This window comes from Galeopterus variegatus, unplaced genomic scaffold (genome assembly GCF_000696425.1).
Source record: "Galeopterus variegatus unplaced genomic scaffold, G_variegatus-3.0.2 Scaffold2287, whole genome shotgun sequence".
Taxonomy (NCBI): Eukaryota; Metazoa; Chordata; class Mammalia; order Dermoptera; family Cynocephalidae; genus Galeopterus; species Galeopterus variegatus.
This window is the reverse complement of record NW_007728398.1, coordinates 210,319-228,638: the sequence shown is the minus strand read 5'-3', so window position 1 is coordinate 228,638 and position 18,320 is coordinate 210,319. Positions and strand designations below refer to the sequence as shown.

General features: G+C 34.8%; 1 protein-coding gene across 1 annotated transcript in view; it reads right to left on the bottom strand.

The window, feature by feature from the left end:
• TBCK (TBC1 domain containing kinase) overlaps positions 1 to 18,320 on the bottom strand; it is a 240,904-nt gene that overhangs the window by 18,039 nt on the left and 204,545 nt on the right. Inside the window, exon 24 of the mRNA XM_008581170.1 lies at positions 2,453 to 2,612. Within this exon, the coding sequence (XP_008579392.1) occupies positions 2,453 to 2,612 (160 nt within the window). The remainder of the gene's footprint in view (positions 1 to 2,452; positions 2,613 to 18,320) is intronic.

The window sequence follows — 18,320 nt, the reverse complement described above, 5'->3', positions numbered from 1 at the left end:
AGTTTTTCCATTTCTGCAAAAAATATCATGAGAATTTTGATGGGCATTGCATTGAATTTGTATATTGCTTTGGGTAGTACTGTCATCATCATGACAGTAGTTCCTCCAATCCATGAACTTGGGATGTCTTTTCAATTATTTCGATCTTCTTCAGTTTCTTTCAGCAATATTTTGTAGTTTCAGTGTACAAGTCTCACTCCTCCTTAAATTAATTTTCTAAGTATTTTGTTCTTGTTGATGCTATTGTAAATGGAGTTGTTTTCTTACTTTTCTTTTTGAAATTTTCATTGTTAGTATATAGTATGAGTTATCTATTGACATATATATATATATATATATGTTTTTACCTTTATGGTAAAATTAGAATAAATAGAAATCTAGAGATTAAGATGGGCAGAATGTCTGGAAACATGTGGCAAATGTAAGAAGATTAAATCATATAGGATCTAATAAGTATTAGATACCATCTTTCAAATGGTAGTGCTTTATGAAAATAGAACACTAAGCTTGTTAGAACTTGCAGCATAAAAGTTTATTTTGGGTCTTGTCATCCACTGGAAAGAACTACTGTGAACTGTGAAAGATCAGAATAAGCCTGATTTTAAAAACAGGAAAAGTGGAAGTATTCAGGCTCAAAAGCCTTAATAAGAGCTCACTGAGTTGAATGTATAGCCTATAGAATCATACAGATTTGTGTTTCAGTGCTGGCCCTGACAACAAACAAATTAGATAAACTTTGAGCCTAAGTTTTTCCCATGTGTAAGAAGTATAGAATAATGACTCCTTATGGAATTGTTATGAAGAGTAAACTGAGATAGTATATATAATATACTTATTACAGTACCTACCATATAAGGACCAGTCCATTATTATTATTATTATTGTTATTGTTATTATTATTATTACTAGTGTTCGGCTTTCTTCTTAAGGCTGCATATTACTTGGAACCTAGAAATATGTGATTTTCAATAGTATTTTTGTGTAATGAATTTATTGCTATTTACTATAATTGAAAATTGACACTTTTCATTGGTATAAGGTAATACGGATTAATTAGTAGCAGCAGTATAGGGTATTGTGAAAATAATACTAATAATAATTTAACAACTTACATCAAAATAATATAGATACATCACTTTAGTTATAAAATGTTCTCATTTACTTGAAATTAACAGTAAAGTGGTCAGTTACTATACTGACTTTCTCTGAATAGCTATATTTAGATTGTTCCCTTTTAGATGCTAGATACAGTTATAGAAAAGATGGGTCAGTGATTTGATTTATGACTTATATCTAATATCCACTCAGATACTTCTTTAGCATAGTCAGTTAAGCTTCATCATCAAGGCTGATTTTCATTTAGCATCAAAAGCCAATGCTACCATTAGCCCTGTACTTCTGAGACAAGGATTGTTAGATGCTTAGAATGGCCTATGATCAAGTCTTAAAGTTCTCATCTGACTACATTTTCAGTGACCACATTTCTGGATTTTTCAGTTTATATAGACATAAAGAAATATGCATATGGGGGGGCAGATATCATATGGGGGGGTGGATATTTTATCTCTACTCCTGGTTTCCTGATGAGGAAATTTTCCTAAGCGTATTCCTGAACTTTCCTTTTATCCCTCTATTCACTCTATCCTGGGAGGGAGAAGGATTTATTTGATTGATAAATTTGGGAAGGCTCAGCTCTGTCCTTCTCCGTGAGAAAAGAGGTGTCTGCAGGTAGCAAGCTACCTCTGCTACTTCTCTAGCAGCAGATTTTTTCCTCCCTTTAGAGAAAGGGCCTGTACTGGTTCAATGTTGCCTGTACCTAGATATGTTCTCCGCCTACTTCTGCTTTTTTATTTTTAATTTTTTTTAAGCAAGCCCATTTGGCTCTCATATTAAATTGTATTCTTGATCTTGTCTTTTATTTAGAAAAAAATAAAGGTGTTATTTTTTCCACCACATACTACTCTTTCAATTTGCTTAGAATATAGCCGTAGAAGATGGAAACTCTTTGTTTCATGTACTCCTCATATCTGAAAGTTGATATTCTTCCTGAATTTTCTATCATCAAAAAGCTTTGAGCCTCTAGTAAACAAAACTCCCAAATCCAACACATTCCATTCTGACCAGCTTTCAGAACCTACACTCCAGTCCTACTATTTTCCTCCAATGGAGGGAATTCAAGCTACTTCTTTGCAATTTCAAAAAGCAGTTAAAAAAAACAAAAAAATTCCTTAAGCTATTATTTGGCTTTTTCTAAGCTTACCGTTGATCCTGATGTTGAACAATGAGGGACAAATGCTTGAATTAAAGGCAACTCTTCTATATAAGAAGATAGATCTTCAAAGCTCATTTCATTTGTGACAAACTCCTGAAGAAACATACTTTTTGACAACTTATATAGTAGGCAGGTAAATAACTCATCTTACATGTATATGACATTTCTGAGTACACTTACCTCAGCTGTGTGCTTTGCCACATGCCCCACAATGACAATGACCTTTCCTTTAAAGTTCTGGAGCATAGCAGTGTAAGGGCCCTGGGTAAGCTCCCCTTCTGCAGTGAACGCAGCGCTGAATGGAATGTTGATGCTGCCTGAAATGTGACCCCGAACAAAACTGAGAAGGAAAGTTTAAGGAAAACATTTATTTGTGTGTAGACTTGAGTGTCTGAGAGAAACTGACAGACATCACTGATTTTCAGAAGATAGTACTAACGTTGTCTATGCCCATGTGAGTATTTTACCATAAACGAAATAAGGCACCTCTGAAAAAAAAAAATCAGATTGAAAATGAAGTGGAAAAGAGAAAGGAAGAAGACTACTAGCCAAAGATATAAAGAAACCCTTCCTCATTAAATGAAGAATTGTAAAAGTGATCCTGACAAAGTAAAACAAAGGTAATCGCATGGTTACACATTATTCATGGTTTGCAGTTCTTTACTACTACCACCATCATTTTAAGGCTCTGAAAGTGATACAGGCAAGTGTATATTCTCAGGTCTAAATTGATACTGCAAAAGCCTATCCATTTTGGGCAAATAATTGCTAAATGGGACTCTACTTAGAATTGTTAGAGGTCATTAGCACTAGTTGGAAACATTTCTGTTGTTTATTTCTCAAGTAAACTGAAATGACATTTCCATTATTTCCAATTTTATGCTCTCTGAAGGAGGTGACCTCTTATTGTTTTTGTACTTTAGAAGGGTTCTGATGGTTTCCTTGACTGTTACTTTTAATTTAGGAATTAAAAACATCCATTGGTTTAAAATATTTAGAAATAGCATAAGATTTTGAAGAAAAAAATATGCCCCAGAAAGTAATTAAAAGTACAATTAAAGGCGTGAGAGTAGAACTCTGGAAATTGAAAAAAAAAAAAAAGATAAAAAGGTAATTCTTTATATAGAATCTAGAGAAGAACTGGAGAGGAAGACATTCTTAAATATAATTCATTACTCAAACAACTCCAGATAAATGTAAAATAACAATTGTGAAAACTACTCTGAAAGAGATGTATATGATGCTTAATAGATACATCAATTTGGGGAGGACAGGGAAGTTTTTCACTGAGAAAGTGATGGCCAATTTAAAATTTGAAGAATTAATAAAAGTTAATCAGGCAAAAAGATGGAATGGAGGTAGGATAGTGTAGTGGAGGGGATAAAAATTTCAGGCAGAAATATTAGGTGCGTAGTGGGGAGGCATATGGCCAATTAAGAGAGATGAAGGAAGGCCAGTATCAGTGGAATTTAGAGAGCTCAGAGGAACACGAGATAAGATGAGCCTGGAAATGGATGCAGAGGCCGGACCACGCAGGTCCTTGTAGGCCATGTTGAGGATATTGGTCATTATCCTAAGAGCAAAAGTCAGCAAGTGTTTTGCACAGAAAAGTAACATATTAGATTGGCTTTTTGGCAACAATTTGGAGAAAGGGTAGGAGAGTGAATGTGAAGACCAGTTATAAGAAGTTTAAGCAATATTTTCTTCCCTTTCTTAACAATCACTGATGACTAACATAAAGAAATGTTTATTTGTTCAGCACAGCAGAGGCATTTTTCCCTAAACTTCCACTTTAGCTGTGTTATTTTAAAAATGTAAAATTATAGAGTTTTAAAAGGTTATGACTCATAAATCATCACTGCACAAGGGGGAAAATTCTAATTATTGACATGAGAATTTTTCAATTGTCCCAGATTTTGTAGGCTCATCTTCTTTTAGAATACTACTCTCTGTCTCTCTCTCTCTGTGTTTCTCTTTCTCTGTCATTACTGGAGAGAGGAGATATTTGAGAATCCTTCTCTCAAGAATGATGGTGGAGATTGACCACATATTTTACATTTAAAATTTTCTATTCAGCTGCTGCACCATTATTCTTTTCTTTAAAGAAAAGTATTTAGCATTAATAATGAGAGAGAGAATCATAAGTAAGTTCTGAAAAATAAAAAGAGATAAAATCAACACTAGCATTCAGTGGACATTGTTTAGTCAGTCTTCTAGAATGGACAGACAATTTATAATCATGAGCAGATTACCCTTGAACTTCATCAGCACTAGTTTCTCAAACTTTTATAATTATTCAATATTTTCAACTACAGTTTTCATGAACAGTAATGACTTCTTTCTCAGAGTACACTTACTCTGATGGCACTTTTTTTTTTAACTTATAGTACCTTTATTTTCAGTAAAGATATATCTTAAAATGAAGTTTTCGATAACACAAACTAAGAACTTAACAGCCCATATATTCTCAGCAAATGTATCTACATCTGTCAAGTCTGAATCAATTGAATCAACTGTGAACATGTGCCCTCATCAGCTGTGAACATCTTTTCTTTGTAGTGCTTTTAGAGCAGTAAAAGTAATTCAAATCTATCCTAGTGAAGTGCTGCAGCAGACATGTTTGGGTTGCCTCTTTACTTCCCGCTTTCTTGTTTGGAAGATTCCCCAGCCACAGCCCCTGATGAAAGGGTGAGCCTAGGCTGTTAACGTTTGTATAAGATGACCATGCAGACGACCAAGGCTGAAAGGACAGCAGGGAGGGGAGGGTGAAGGTAGATACCTGATGCAGTCTGAGCCAATCAGATTCTTTAATGAAAGGGTGAGCCTAGGCTGTTAACGTTTGTATAAGATGACCATGCAGACGACCAAGGCTGAAAAGACAGCAGGGAGGGGAGGGTGAAGGTAGATACCTGATGCAGTCTGAGCCAATCAGATTCTTTCCTTTGCCAATCAGAAATAAAAGACACTGCTTAGACTGGGTTAAGCTTTACAATGTACAGTCACATTTGAGCTCCTCTTAAGTGTAGTTTGTTCAGCTACCTATTAGAAAATTAGAATCATCTGACTTTGGAGAAAAAAATTGTTTACTTTAAAAGATAAATTCTGTGAATATTTGGTTTAAAAAAGTGCTCCTCTGAACCCAAATATCCAATATCCAGTAACCATATCTAAAATCATAGATGACCATCTGGATAATTTTGTGGGTTCAGTAACACCTATTTATTATGTGCTTTAAAGAAGACTTTAGTCTAAACTGCCGTTTAGTCACTAGAAGTATGTAATAAACTTGTTATTACCCTAAAATTTTCTATTGGTTGTGCTTTACAGTTTGATGTTTTTTAAAAAATCTAGATTATATGTTAAAATACTTGACAAAATATGATGGCAATGGAGTATTTTTGGGAAGAGGAAACTTATCCAAAATGCAAAATTATTCCAAACCTTTTTTAGGCTACTCTTTGGAAGACAGGCACAAAACCTTAAACCATGCTTCCCTTATTCTTAGTTTAGTTCAACCAAAAAGTCCTGGAAGACATTTAAGAACACTCATCCAAGAACCCCCCTGTTATGAAACTTCTAGCACAAAAAAAAGATTGGTTAAGCATGAATGCTTGTAGACAGGGTGGTCAAACCTCTAAAACTTCTATGCTTAACTGCATTACTGGCAAATAGCAGAGAGAATGAGATTGGCCTAGTTACATTTCAGTATATATATGATGAACAGTCTCTTTTATTCATGTAACTTGGTCAATAACGACAATTTTAGCAATTTGAGGACCTTTTTTCCTAGGCAATTATTTAAGTTTCACTGCCTACAATACAAATTCTCATGTGTCATACCATAAGAAGTAAAACTTCTTTAGGCAACTTCTAAACATCTGAGAAGTGGTCAGATTATATTGTAAAGGTAGATATTTCAATATGTTTTTCACTTTTTGAGTCCTTCATAATCACAATAAAATATTAGGTATTTGAAAAATGAGCCAAGAACAGATTTCTGTATATTTTGTGTTAATTACACAGAATAAAAGAGGTAAATAGAAGACAATATCTGACATATGACAATGGTGACTCTAAGTGACCACAGTTGAGTATGGTCAGTCCTGAATTAAATCTGGCAAGGAAAGCAAAATGATAGAGAATACGTTGAGATAAGCACTCTGTCCACATGCTAAGGACTCTGATTTTATTTCTTTGTATTGCAGTGGAAGACAGATATGTATAAATTCTTCGCACCAAGGTAGTGTTAGAGATGAACATGCAACAATACATATTTTATGATTATGACTGTAACTTCACTGCTTTCCTCATATTCTAGACAAAAATTTGAATTCTCTACATTCACCTTTTATACTCAAAAAAGCCACTGCTTGTCAGCATAAACACATGTATGAGGTAAATAACACTCACATTTAAAGAGGTTCTATACTGTGTATATACAGTATTGAATATACTGTGTACTATCATATTGTATACTATCCAAGAGCTAGACATGATGCTATTTTACAAACTAAGAACTTGAAAAGCTACAGCTCAAAGTACCCAGTTTAGAGAATATGAAGGAAATAAAAGTATTTATGTGGTAATTAGCCCCAATCATATATACATCTTGACAGTGTAATTTCAACAATACCCATTACAATTTTTGGTTTGGTTTTGGCAAAGGTAGCAATGGCAACCATAAACACTATTTTTTAACCTTCCTTTGTTCATAAGAAATTACAATTTTTGATGACACACTTGAAGGAATTAAAAGATAAAAAAAATAACTAAAGAAGTCAGCAGTAATTACAATGACATCTCTAGTATGGAATAATAATATTATGAAAGCATAAAAACATCCATTTACTGTAGCAGTCAGTTGGCCAGGTGTTCAAATAGAGCTGTTCACTACGTTGACTACACTATTGGATATATTCCTGTAAGCATATGATTTTTCCTTGGCACATGGTGATTTTACATTATACATCTTACCTTGTCTTGCAGTAAGCTGTACCCGTCTCCAAAAATATACCACTCAGCTCAACATCCCATTTGGTGGACATTACCAAAAGCATTCAAGTGTGCACTTACAATGAAAATAAAAATTTCATTAAACAAAATCTGGGAGCCCAATGAACAAATAGATCAGAAAAAGTTCTGTAAATTTCTTGTGCCAAAAGTGTTGGATTATTGGCACAGTATTAACAGGTATGGATGATGTACGTTACCTTCTAGGTTTCTAAGGTATGAAGACTTTCCTGTATTTATAAGTCACTCTACATAACAATAGTGTAAGTAGCAATGCCACACTTTAATCAGGCAGATAGAAAAAAATCGGTTCTAAGAATGATAGAGGTACATTGAATAGGTAAATTGCATGGATAAATTTTCATATTCCAGAAAAATTCTTTACTTTACAAAAAGATTTTAAAATTTCTTTAAAATATTTGCTCAAAATTCAGCACAGAAACAGTCTCATGTCTAAATCCTTAAAGAACACAGTATTTTTTAAAAAAACAAATAACCCAATTAAAAAATGGGCAAAGGAGCTGAATAGGCATTTCTCAAAGGAAGATATATGAATGGCCAACAGACACATGAAAAAATGCTCAACCTCACTCAGCATCCAGGAAATGCAAATCAAGACTACTTTGAGATACCATTCACTCCAGTTAGGATGACTAATATCCAAAAGACTGAGAATGATAAGTGCTGGAGAGGTTGCAGAGAAAAAGGAACTCTCATACACTGTTGGTGGGGCTGCAAATGGTGCAGTCTTTATGGAAAATGGTATGGAGGTTCCTCAAACAATTACAGATAGATCTACCATATGACCCAGCTATTCCACTGCTGGGAATATACCCAGAGGAATGGAAATCATCAGGCCGAAAGGATACCTGTACTCCAATGTCTATTGGAGCTCTATTTACGATAGCCAAGAGTTGCACAGAAAGAGAAATACCACATGTTCTTGCTTATTTGTGGGAGCTAAAAATAAATAAATAAATAAACACACAAACAAATCAAGGGTTGGGGGGGAGAAGACAGAATAATCACAAAAATTCCTTGAACTATTTAAGTCAAGTGAACAGAAGATGGGGGGGAGGGGAAGGGATGAAGAGGAATGGGTAAAGGAGCATGAAAATCAACTACGATATATATTGAGAAGTAAAATAAAAAAATAAAAATAAATTTAAAAATATATAAAAAAGAGATTGTTGATTTAACTCTAATATTTAAGTTTCTCCTGAATTTATGTGACAGTATTTCTATACTATTATAAGCTTTGAGAACTAACTCTGGGGAGAACTAACTTTGAGGATTAACTCTGGGATCTTTTAAGTAAAAATCTGTATTAATATGGTAACTGATGATGGTGATTTTAAATGGAAACAATTCCTTGAAAAAGAAAACAAATGCTCCTACTTGTCAATGTATTTGTCTTTTGTTGGAAGATAAGCCAACTATATTATTATTTTATTTTTTTAATCTGACAGGTAACATTTTATGTATTTATTGTGTACCTCATGATGTTTTGAAGCAGATATAAACTATAGAATGGTTAAATCTAGCTAATTAATAACTGTATTACCTAACACAGTTATTATTTTTGTGGTGAGATCACTTAACATCCACTCTCTTTGCATTTTTCAAGAATACAATAAATTGTCATTAACCATATATAAAAAAAAGAACACAGTGTTTTTGGTGGGTACCACACTTAAGGACATCATACCTCTATAGACAAAAAACACCAGTATTTTACCAGGCCTTTTATGAAGGTATACATACCTTTATGTTGGCTTGTTTGCTGTGTTAACTAATTATAATTGGCATTATAGATCTTTAAGCCCAACTACAGGCTATACCTTCAGTAGTGTATCAATAGCTAAAAAGGAATATAGAATTAATCCTACAGTTTCCTCATATATAATACAACTAAATAGCATTTATAGATATAAAAGTCATGCTTAGATATCATCATTCTCCTTGATAAATCTATTGCTGCTGTTTTTAAATGGTATTATTATCCCCCAAATCATCCATTCTAAAATCTTATTTTCAAAATTTTATCAATGGCAACATTCAACATTCTACTGCTCTAATAAATCCCATCCTCCCACCATTATTCCTATTAATGCTTGCCAATTTCAGACACTGATTACTCTGAGCTTAGACTATTACAGTGGCTGTTTTCTCCAACTTTGGTCTTTTCCATTGGAAATCTATTTTATTCACAATATTTCAGGTTAAAATTTTAAAAACAAAGTGTTCTGAAGATCACATACCTGCTGAGAAACCGTGTATGGTGTTTTTAGGACAAAGTCCAAATTTCTCAGTTCAGCCCTCATGATTAGGACCTAACTACTTCAATTCCAAGCAGTCTGAATCATGTACTGTTACCAATATATTTTGTGTCTAGCTTCTGTAGTTTTCACTACCTAAATACCTTTTCTCCTTATTTTTGAGTGTTCAGATATTATCCATCCTTCCAATGTTTCATCCATGAAAGTTTTCCTTTTCATAGTATGTACTTCTCTCATGACAGCAATTTGATCTTGTATAAAATATATTAATGGACATGACTTCCATCAAAAGTCTGAACAACTTATGGGAAGGATCTGCATGTATTTCATCTTTGAATCTCTTACAATGCTTAATACAGTGCCTAAAATACAGCTTACATATTTGCTGAGTAAATGAATTTCAGAATTGTGCCAAGTCTAGTGTAACTTGTGTCAGTAACAAATATGCTACGGTGCCTCCTGGCCTTCCCATCCAGTGGCACTGCTATTTAACAATGCTGCAAATGCCACAATATAGAGTTTCCTTTTGTCAGCACACACTTTGAGAAAAGGGAAAGAAACAGACAAAAATCATTTCTCTGGATTTCTGCAGCATAGGTACTGATCTAAAGGACCCAGTAAAACTGGTTTACTTTAGGGCAAGAGATCTCGATCTTCATGACAGCAAATATAAATGAATGTTTATGTACACCAAATCTCTGGATGATTCCATCCATCTTGCCTTGTCTACGCTATTACATCTATTTCCATCTATCCTTCAAACTGAATTAAAGTAATTTATCTGAAATGCAAATTTGAGCATGTTACTTACCTGATTAAAATTCTTTAATACCTTCTCATTGCCTTTTGAATAAAATCCAAACTTCTTAGCATGTTATGCAACATTCTCCATGAAGCTGCCTTTTTCTACTCTAGTCTCATTTCTAACCCTCACATATCCAGCCATGTACATCCAGAGAATAGGGATACCTTATTTTATTGTGCTTTGCTTTATCATGCTTGGCAGATATTGTGTTTTTTACAAATTGAAGGTTTGTGGCAACTCTGTGTCAAGCAAGTCTAACTGTGCCATTTTTTTCAGTGTGTGTTTACTGTGTGTCTCTGTGTCACAGAGATTACCTTGGTAATTCTTTCATTATTTCAGTTTTCTTCATGAGTATTATACATGTTATGGTGATCTGTGATCAGTGATCTTTGACGTTACAATTGTAATTGTTTTGGGATCTATGAACCGTGCTTGTATAAGACAACTAACTTAATCAATTCAATAAATGTGTGTGTTCTGACTGCTCTGCCACCTGGCTGTTCCCCATCTTTTCTTGTCTCCTCAGACCTCCCTATTCCCTGAGACACAATAATGTTGATATTAGGCCAATTAATAATCCTATAATGGCCACTAAGTGTTCAAGTGAAAGGAAGAATTGCACATTCCTTGCTTTAAATCAAAAGGTAGAAATGATTAAGCTCAGTGAGGAAGGCATGTTGAAAGCAAAGATAGGACAAATCTAGGCCTCTTGTGCCAAACGGTTAGCCAAGTTGTGAATGCAAAGGTAGAGTTCTTGAAGGAAATTAAAAGTGCTACTCCAATGAACACAAGAATGATAAGAAAATGAAATAGCCTTATTGCTGATATGGAGTAAGTTTTAGTGGTCTGAATAAAAGATCAAATCGGACAGAACATTCCCTTAAGGTAAAGAACAATCCAGAGCAAGGGCCTAACTCTCTTCAATTTTATGAAGGCTGAGAGAGGTGAGGAAGCTGCAGAAGAAAAGTTGAAGCCAGCAGAGGTTTGTTCATGAGGTTTAAAGAAAGAAGCTTCCTCCATAACATAAAAGTGTAGGTGAAGCAGCAAGTGCTGATGTAGAAGCTGCAGCAAGTGATCCAGATGATCAGCTAAAATGACTGATGAAGGTGGCTACACTAAACAACAGATTTTCAATGTAAAATATATAGCCTTATATTGGAAGAAGATGCCATCTAGGACTTCCATACCTAGAGAGGAGAAAGCAATATGCCTGGCTTCAAAGCTTCAAAGGACAGGCTGACTCTCTTGTTAGGGGCTAATGCAGCTGGTGACTTTAAGCTGAAGCTCATGCTCATTTACCATTCCAAAAATCCTACGGCCCTTAAAAATTATGCTAAATCTATACCAAAGAGTATAATTCCCAAGTTTACGTAGCACCATTCATGACAGCCAAGATATGGAATCAACCTGGGTGTCTCTCGACAGATGAACGGATAAAGAAAATGTGGCATATATATACAATGGAATACTGCTTAGAAAAATAATGAAATCCTGTAATTTGCAGCAGCACTGATGAGTCTGAAAGACATTATGCAAAGTGAAATAAGTCAGGCCCAGAAAAACAAATACTGCTTGTTCTCACTCATATATGGGAACTAAAAAGAAAAAAGTTGAACTTTTAGAAGTAGAGAGTAGAACTGTGTTTACTAGAGGCTGGGAAGGAAATGGTACAGGGGTGATAATAAGAGGTTGGTTAATGACACAAAATCACAGCTAGATGGGAAAAATAAGTTCTAGTAGTATGCAGCAGTGCTAGGCATCAATAATTAAAAGTAATTTATTGTGTGTTCTCAAATGGCTAGAAGAGAGGAGCTCAAATGTCCTCATCACAAAGAAATGACAAATTTTTGTGATGATGAATATACTAACTACCCTGATTTGATCATTACACATTGTATACATATATTGAAATATAACTCTATACTCCATAAATATGTATAATCAATGTTTCAATTAAAAAATAAATTCCTAAGAAAAATTATGCTAAACCTTCTCTGTCTTGCTCTATAAATGGAACAACAAAGCCTGGATGACAGCACATCTGTTTACAGCATGGTTTGCTGAATATTTTAAGCCCACTATTGAGACCTACTACTCAGAAAAAAAGATAACATCCAAAATATTACTGCTCATTGACAATACACCTATTCACCCAAGAGCTCTGATGGAGGTGCACAAGATTTATGTTGCTTTCATGCCTACAACATTTATCCTGTAGCCCATGGATCAGGAGTAACTTTGACTTTCAACTCTTATTATTTAAGAAATATATTTCATAAGGCTATAGTTGTCATAGACAGTGATTCCTCTGCTGGATCTGGGCAAAGTAAACTGAAAATTCTCTGGAAAGAATTCACCATTCTAGATGACATTAAGAACATTTGTGATTCATGAGAGGAGGTCAAAATATCAACTGTAAGAGAAGTTTTGAAGAAGTCGATTCCAACTTTCATGGATGACTTTGAAGGGTTCATGACTTCATTAGAGGAAGTAACTGCAGATGTGGTAGAAAGAGCAAGAAAACTAGAAGTGGAGTCTGAAGATGTGACCGAATTGCTGCAATCTCATGAACAAATCTGAATGGATGAGGAGTTGCTTCTTATGGAGGAGCAAAGAAAGTGGTTTTTTGAGATAGAATCTACTCCTGCTGAAGATGTTGTGAACAGTGTTGAAAGACAACAAAGGATTTAGAATATTATATAGACTTAGTTGATGATAGCTGTGGAAGGGTTTGAGAGCGCTGACTCTGATTTTGAAAGAAGTTCTACTCTAGGTAAAATGCCATAAAACAGAATCACATGCCACAGAGAGATCTTCCATGAAAAAAAGAGTCAATCGATGCATCAAACTCACTGTTGTCTTATTTTAAAAAATTGCCATAGACACCCCAACCTTCAGCAATCACCACCCTGATCAGTCAGCAACCAACAACATTGATTCAAGAACCTCCACTAGCAAAAAGACTATGATTTGCTGAAGGCTCAGATGATCATTTTTTAGCAATAAAGTATTTTTTTAATTAATTAATTAATTTATTTATTTTAAAAGATGACCGGTAAGGGGATCTCAACCCTTGGCTTGGTGTTGTCAGCACCACGCTCAGCCAGTGAGCAAACCGGCCATCCCTATATAGGATCCGAACCTGTGGCCTTGGTGTTATCAGCACCGCACTCTACCGAGTGAGCCACAGGCCGGCCTAGCAATAAAGTATTTTTTACTTAAAGTATATACATTGTGTTTTTAGACATAACGCTATCGCAAACTTAATAGACTACAGTTTAGTGTAAACATAACTTTTCTATACACTGGGAAACCAAAAAATTCATAAGACTTGCTTTATTACAATATATGTTTTATTGTGGTGGTCTGGAACTGAACCTGCAATAACTCTGATGTATACCTGTACTTCTAATCCCCTGCACATGTCTTTCTTACCCTCTGTGGGCCCTATACACTAGGTTGTGTTTTGTTTTTTGTTTCAGTTTGAGATGTTCTTTCTCCCTTCTTTGCTGGGCTAACTTCTACTTGTTTTTTAAGACCCATCTCAGGCATCACCTGGTTTAGGGGTTCATCCTTATATTCCCTTGACATTTTGGGTATGCCTCAGACATAGACCATTTCACATTGTATTGCACTTATCTACTCAATGGGTCTGTTTTAGCTATAAGACTGTGAGCTTCTGGTCAGCAGAGACTGTGATTTAATTCCATATCCCCATTGCCTTGCAAAGCATATCCTCAAACAGGACTGGCTGGCTGATTGCATGGTACTGTATGGCACCCTAGGAACTGGGGATATGGATGGGTGTCAGAGCAAACAGCAGCTCTTCAACAGTTAATGCATTTCTCATAACTATTAATCCAGACACTGAAGACATTCCTCAGCAGTGGCTATCATATACCCTCTCATTATACATGGTTAATTCAGAGACCATGGATTAAATTTTAATACAACTAGTTGAAACGTTTAATTTAGGTAGATTGAATATAAACCCAAATGAGATAAAAAAAATATTACTAAGCCTCCTTATCATTATCTATCCCACTCTGACAACAAGTATCTCTAAATTACTTTGAAGAAATTTTTAGAAGTTAATTCTTAAGGCATTGAGACAAGAATACTTCTAGCACATTCACTAAAGATGAACATGATATAATAATGAAAACAACTGAGCTTATTTGTTTTTCAAATTGAAAAATCTAAACCTAAGGTTGTCTTTCCTATAGATTTTGATATTAAAAAAAGAATCAAAGATAAGAATTTTACAAATAAAGTTGTAAAAATTCAGCCCGAATTTAGGCAAACAAGACTAACATTCCTTCAAAGTATTTCTGTTTACAGATAACATTAGTTTGACCCACATTTACATGACTAAGACTAGTCTTAATATGAACTTCAGGAAATCTGAAATCCTAAATATTTAGAACTATTAAAGAAAACAACAGTTTGGCTTGTATGTTATCTTTGAAACTATTAACATTACTTAGGAAATTTATGTTGCTACATGAGAATCATTTTCCATTGTTTCTTTTTAAAATGCAATTATGGGCTGGCCCCATGGCTCACTCGGGAGAGTGTGGCGCTGTTAGCGCCGAGGCCACGGGTTCAGATCCTATATAGGGATGGCCGGTGCGCTCACTGGCTGAGCGTGGTGCAGACAACACCATGCAAAGGGTTGCGATCCCCTTACTGGTTAAAAAAAAAAAAAAAAAAAAAGGATAAAATGCAATTATTGTTTGCTCCAAAATCTCCACGATATATTGAAGAACAAAAATATTTGATTTGAACCTTTACCTAGATTAACATTTCATGTTTCTTTCTTATTAAAAAACAAACAAAAGTAAACTATGATTTCAACAAAAACTTTGCTGGTTAGCTTCCCTAAGCCTTTGATTTTAATATTAAGGGTTTAGACTAGATTTTGTCTAGGTTCCTTCTTATTCTAAAGTTTGGGCATTATATTTTTATTGTCAAGTGGGTGAACTCTGTCTTCATGTCCTTCAGCTGTCTTTTTCTGTACTCTCTAGTCACTTGGCCCCCACTGGGGTTAGGGGTAATTTCCTAAGATTGCTAGTGTCCTAATGTGCCTATCCTCAGCTACAAATGCAAAAACTGGTAACAGATTAAAATATTACCTCTTTCAGGGTATTTTAACTGGAAATATTCATACTACAAACTAAATGCCTGAAGCTTTAGCAGTAGAATTTCAGGCATCAGGCATGGGAGTGTTCTGAGAGGTAGTAAAGCTGACTCTTAAATTCATTGGTAGAAATTAGCTTATTTTGCTCAAGGATAGATAGTCTCCCTCCCTTTCATAATCAATCATTTCAATTATTTTACATAGGTAAGAAAGATGGGATAAAACCTAATCTTAGCCATTCATCTCCTGAAAGCACAATTTAGAAAAACAAAATTTTCACCTTTATGAAATACAAAGTCTACCAAATTAAATGACTTATAAAAGCAAAGTAGAAGATAAAAACAGTATAGGAATACTATAAACAATTTGGAAAATATTGTAAATAACATTTTAAAAACAATTTTCTTCCTTTGGGGAAGGAGACAGTGTTATAGAAAGTTTCTCTTTTTCCTATACTGTATATGATTACATTTTATGGCAAGGGAGAAATGAAATTATTTCAAAAATATGCTAGAATTAAATACTTAGACTTCATAAACAGATTGGCAAAGTCACACAAATCCTAGAGTTTAACTGCAGAGATTTACCTTGGTGAGAATTAAGAGTTACTCTACAAAGATGATTACTTTAAAAAACATTACTAGGATTGCAATAGGCTTTAATTTGTTAAGTTTTAAAACAGCAGCATCTTAGTGGCTTTAGGGAAAATTTAATAAAAAAGAATTCAAATGGATTAAATCTTATAAGTCATTATAGTAGGAAAGAACCTATCTAACATATTTCCTCCTTCCAAGTATAACAATAGCTTTCCAAAATTTAAAACAGTTCAGTTTTCCTTGGTTTTGTGGCTACATTTGTATAAAGACAACCACAGGTAGATTTGTTCTGTTGGTATGTGGGATTAGGCTCTCTATACTTACAGGTACTATAGGTAATAGCTGGGTCTGTGTGTAAGATTTGAAGGAATGTTTATAGCGTCAATTTTCACTGTATTCTGAATACTAGTAGAGACCTAATGATACCCAATGACTCTTGGAAAAGAGTTTAGCTTTTGGCTTCTCTCAAAGCACGATGAGACACAGGTGCCAACATTTGATATTTAAAGATGTGACAGGAGTAGATATGTGGCAAAGTGAGAGAATACAGGAAAGAAAAAGTTAGAATCACCGTGAGGATAAATGGCCCAACTTTAAGAATACTTTAGTTTTAAAATGGACTTTCAAAAAGGGATTTAGAAACTTTCACAAGTTGGACCCTTCAGAAGTGCATAAAAGATGGGTGTGACATTATTTTCCTTTCTTCATTGCCTTGTATCCACCCCACTCCCAAGTGGCACAGAGGAATAATGATTCTCTCCCTTTAGCCCGCAAGTGTAGACAGTAAAACATCTAAGTCACGTCTCTGCCTAGTTCCAACTTTAGACCAAGTACTGTGGGATGACACAGAGGCACTCATACATTAGGTGACTCATCCATACTCAGGGAACAATGTTCAGGCTAGCTGCTCTGCTTTCTGCTCTTTTGTTTGTATTTATCCTGCAGAAAATAAAGGAGAGAGTATCAATGAAAAAAATCAGACTATGAGGTTTGGAAAACTTTGAGTGTCACTTTCATATTGCATGTGTTTTTAAATTTCAATAGTTAATTAAATTATTCGAAAGAAAATATCAGAGAAGTGGCATATACATAAACTGTTTTAATTATTTTGGTAGTAGTCTTTAAAATTACAATAGGATAGTATATAATATACTTTTTAAATCCTTTAAGTAACAGACCAGTAGAATTTCTAGAGCAGGGGCCCCTGATCAGTCAACTGGAATTTAATGCCACTTTTGGGAGTCTACTCACCTACTTTGCTAAGGAATTTCCCATATCCTTGAAGCCTTAACAGCTAGAAACACTGATACTTATACTCTTCCGAAGCCAAGGGTCTCACAATTTAGGGAAAATAGAAAGTAGCAATTTTTCACAAAAAAGATGGGGATCTTATTATTTGAAATTGTGGGCTCTTAAATTGTATTGTCAGTAACCTAAGCTTTTATGAATTTCTGAAAGAGTTCAGTAAATGTATGGATTGAATTTTATTTCAAAAAGTGGGATTAAAAATATGCACTTGAAAATTTGTTATATGCTAATTTTAGCATATAAGAAACCACTGACCTGCTAACCCTCGTTAATAGTACTTATAGTTAGTAAATGCTATAAATGTGAACTTATGAAGAAAATTAATTACAATAAATTCTTCATTTACATTTTATATGTTGATTTTCTAAGAAAGGTTTTATTTTAAAAGAAAGTTGCTCTGTTAAAAAAAAAAGTATGGGTCTTGCTCTCTCTGCTTCCACCATCTTGCAATGTGAGACCCCTGGGTCACTGTCACCACCACCAGCCTGTGGACTTTGGACTTCCCAGCCTCAGAAACTAGCACTGAGACAGAGTAGTTAAGAGCAAGGCTTCTGAGAGCTGGGAGTTGAAGAGAATGCAGTGAAGACAGCGTGATGGGCTTGTGAGACCCCTGGGTCACTGTTGCCACCACCATACGGACTTTGGACTTCCCAGCTTCAAAAACTGTGTTGAAAAATCTCCTCTAGAGCTTCCGAAGGCTGAATGGGCCAAACATGAAGAGCTTGAAAGCGAAGTTCAGGAAGAGTGATGGTATGAGGAGACTATGATGGCGACGGGTCTGGAGCGGCCGTGCCAGGAAACAGCGCGATCCTGAGAGCTGTGCGCTATGATACCAGAGTATTGATTGTATTTCCAAGAGCAACAAAAGGCGAATAATTCTTTCAACAACGATCCTACATCGACAAACAAG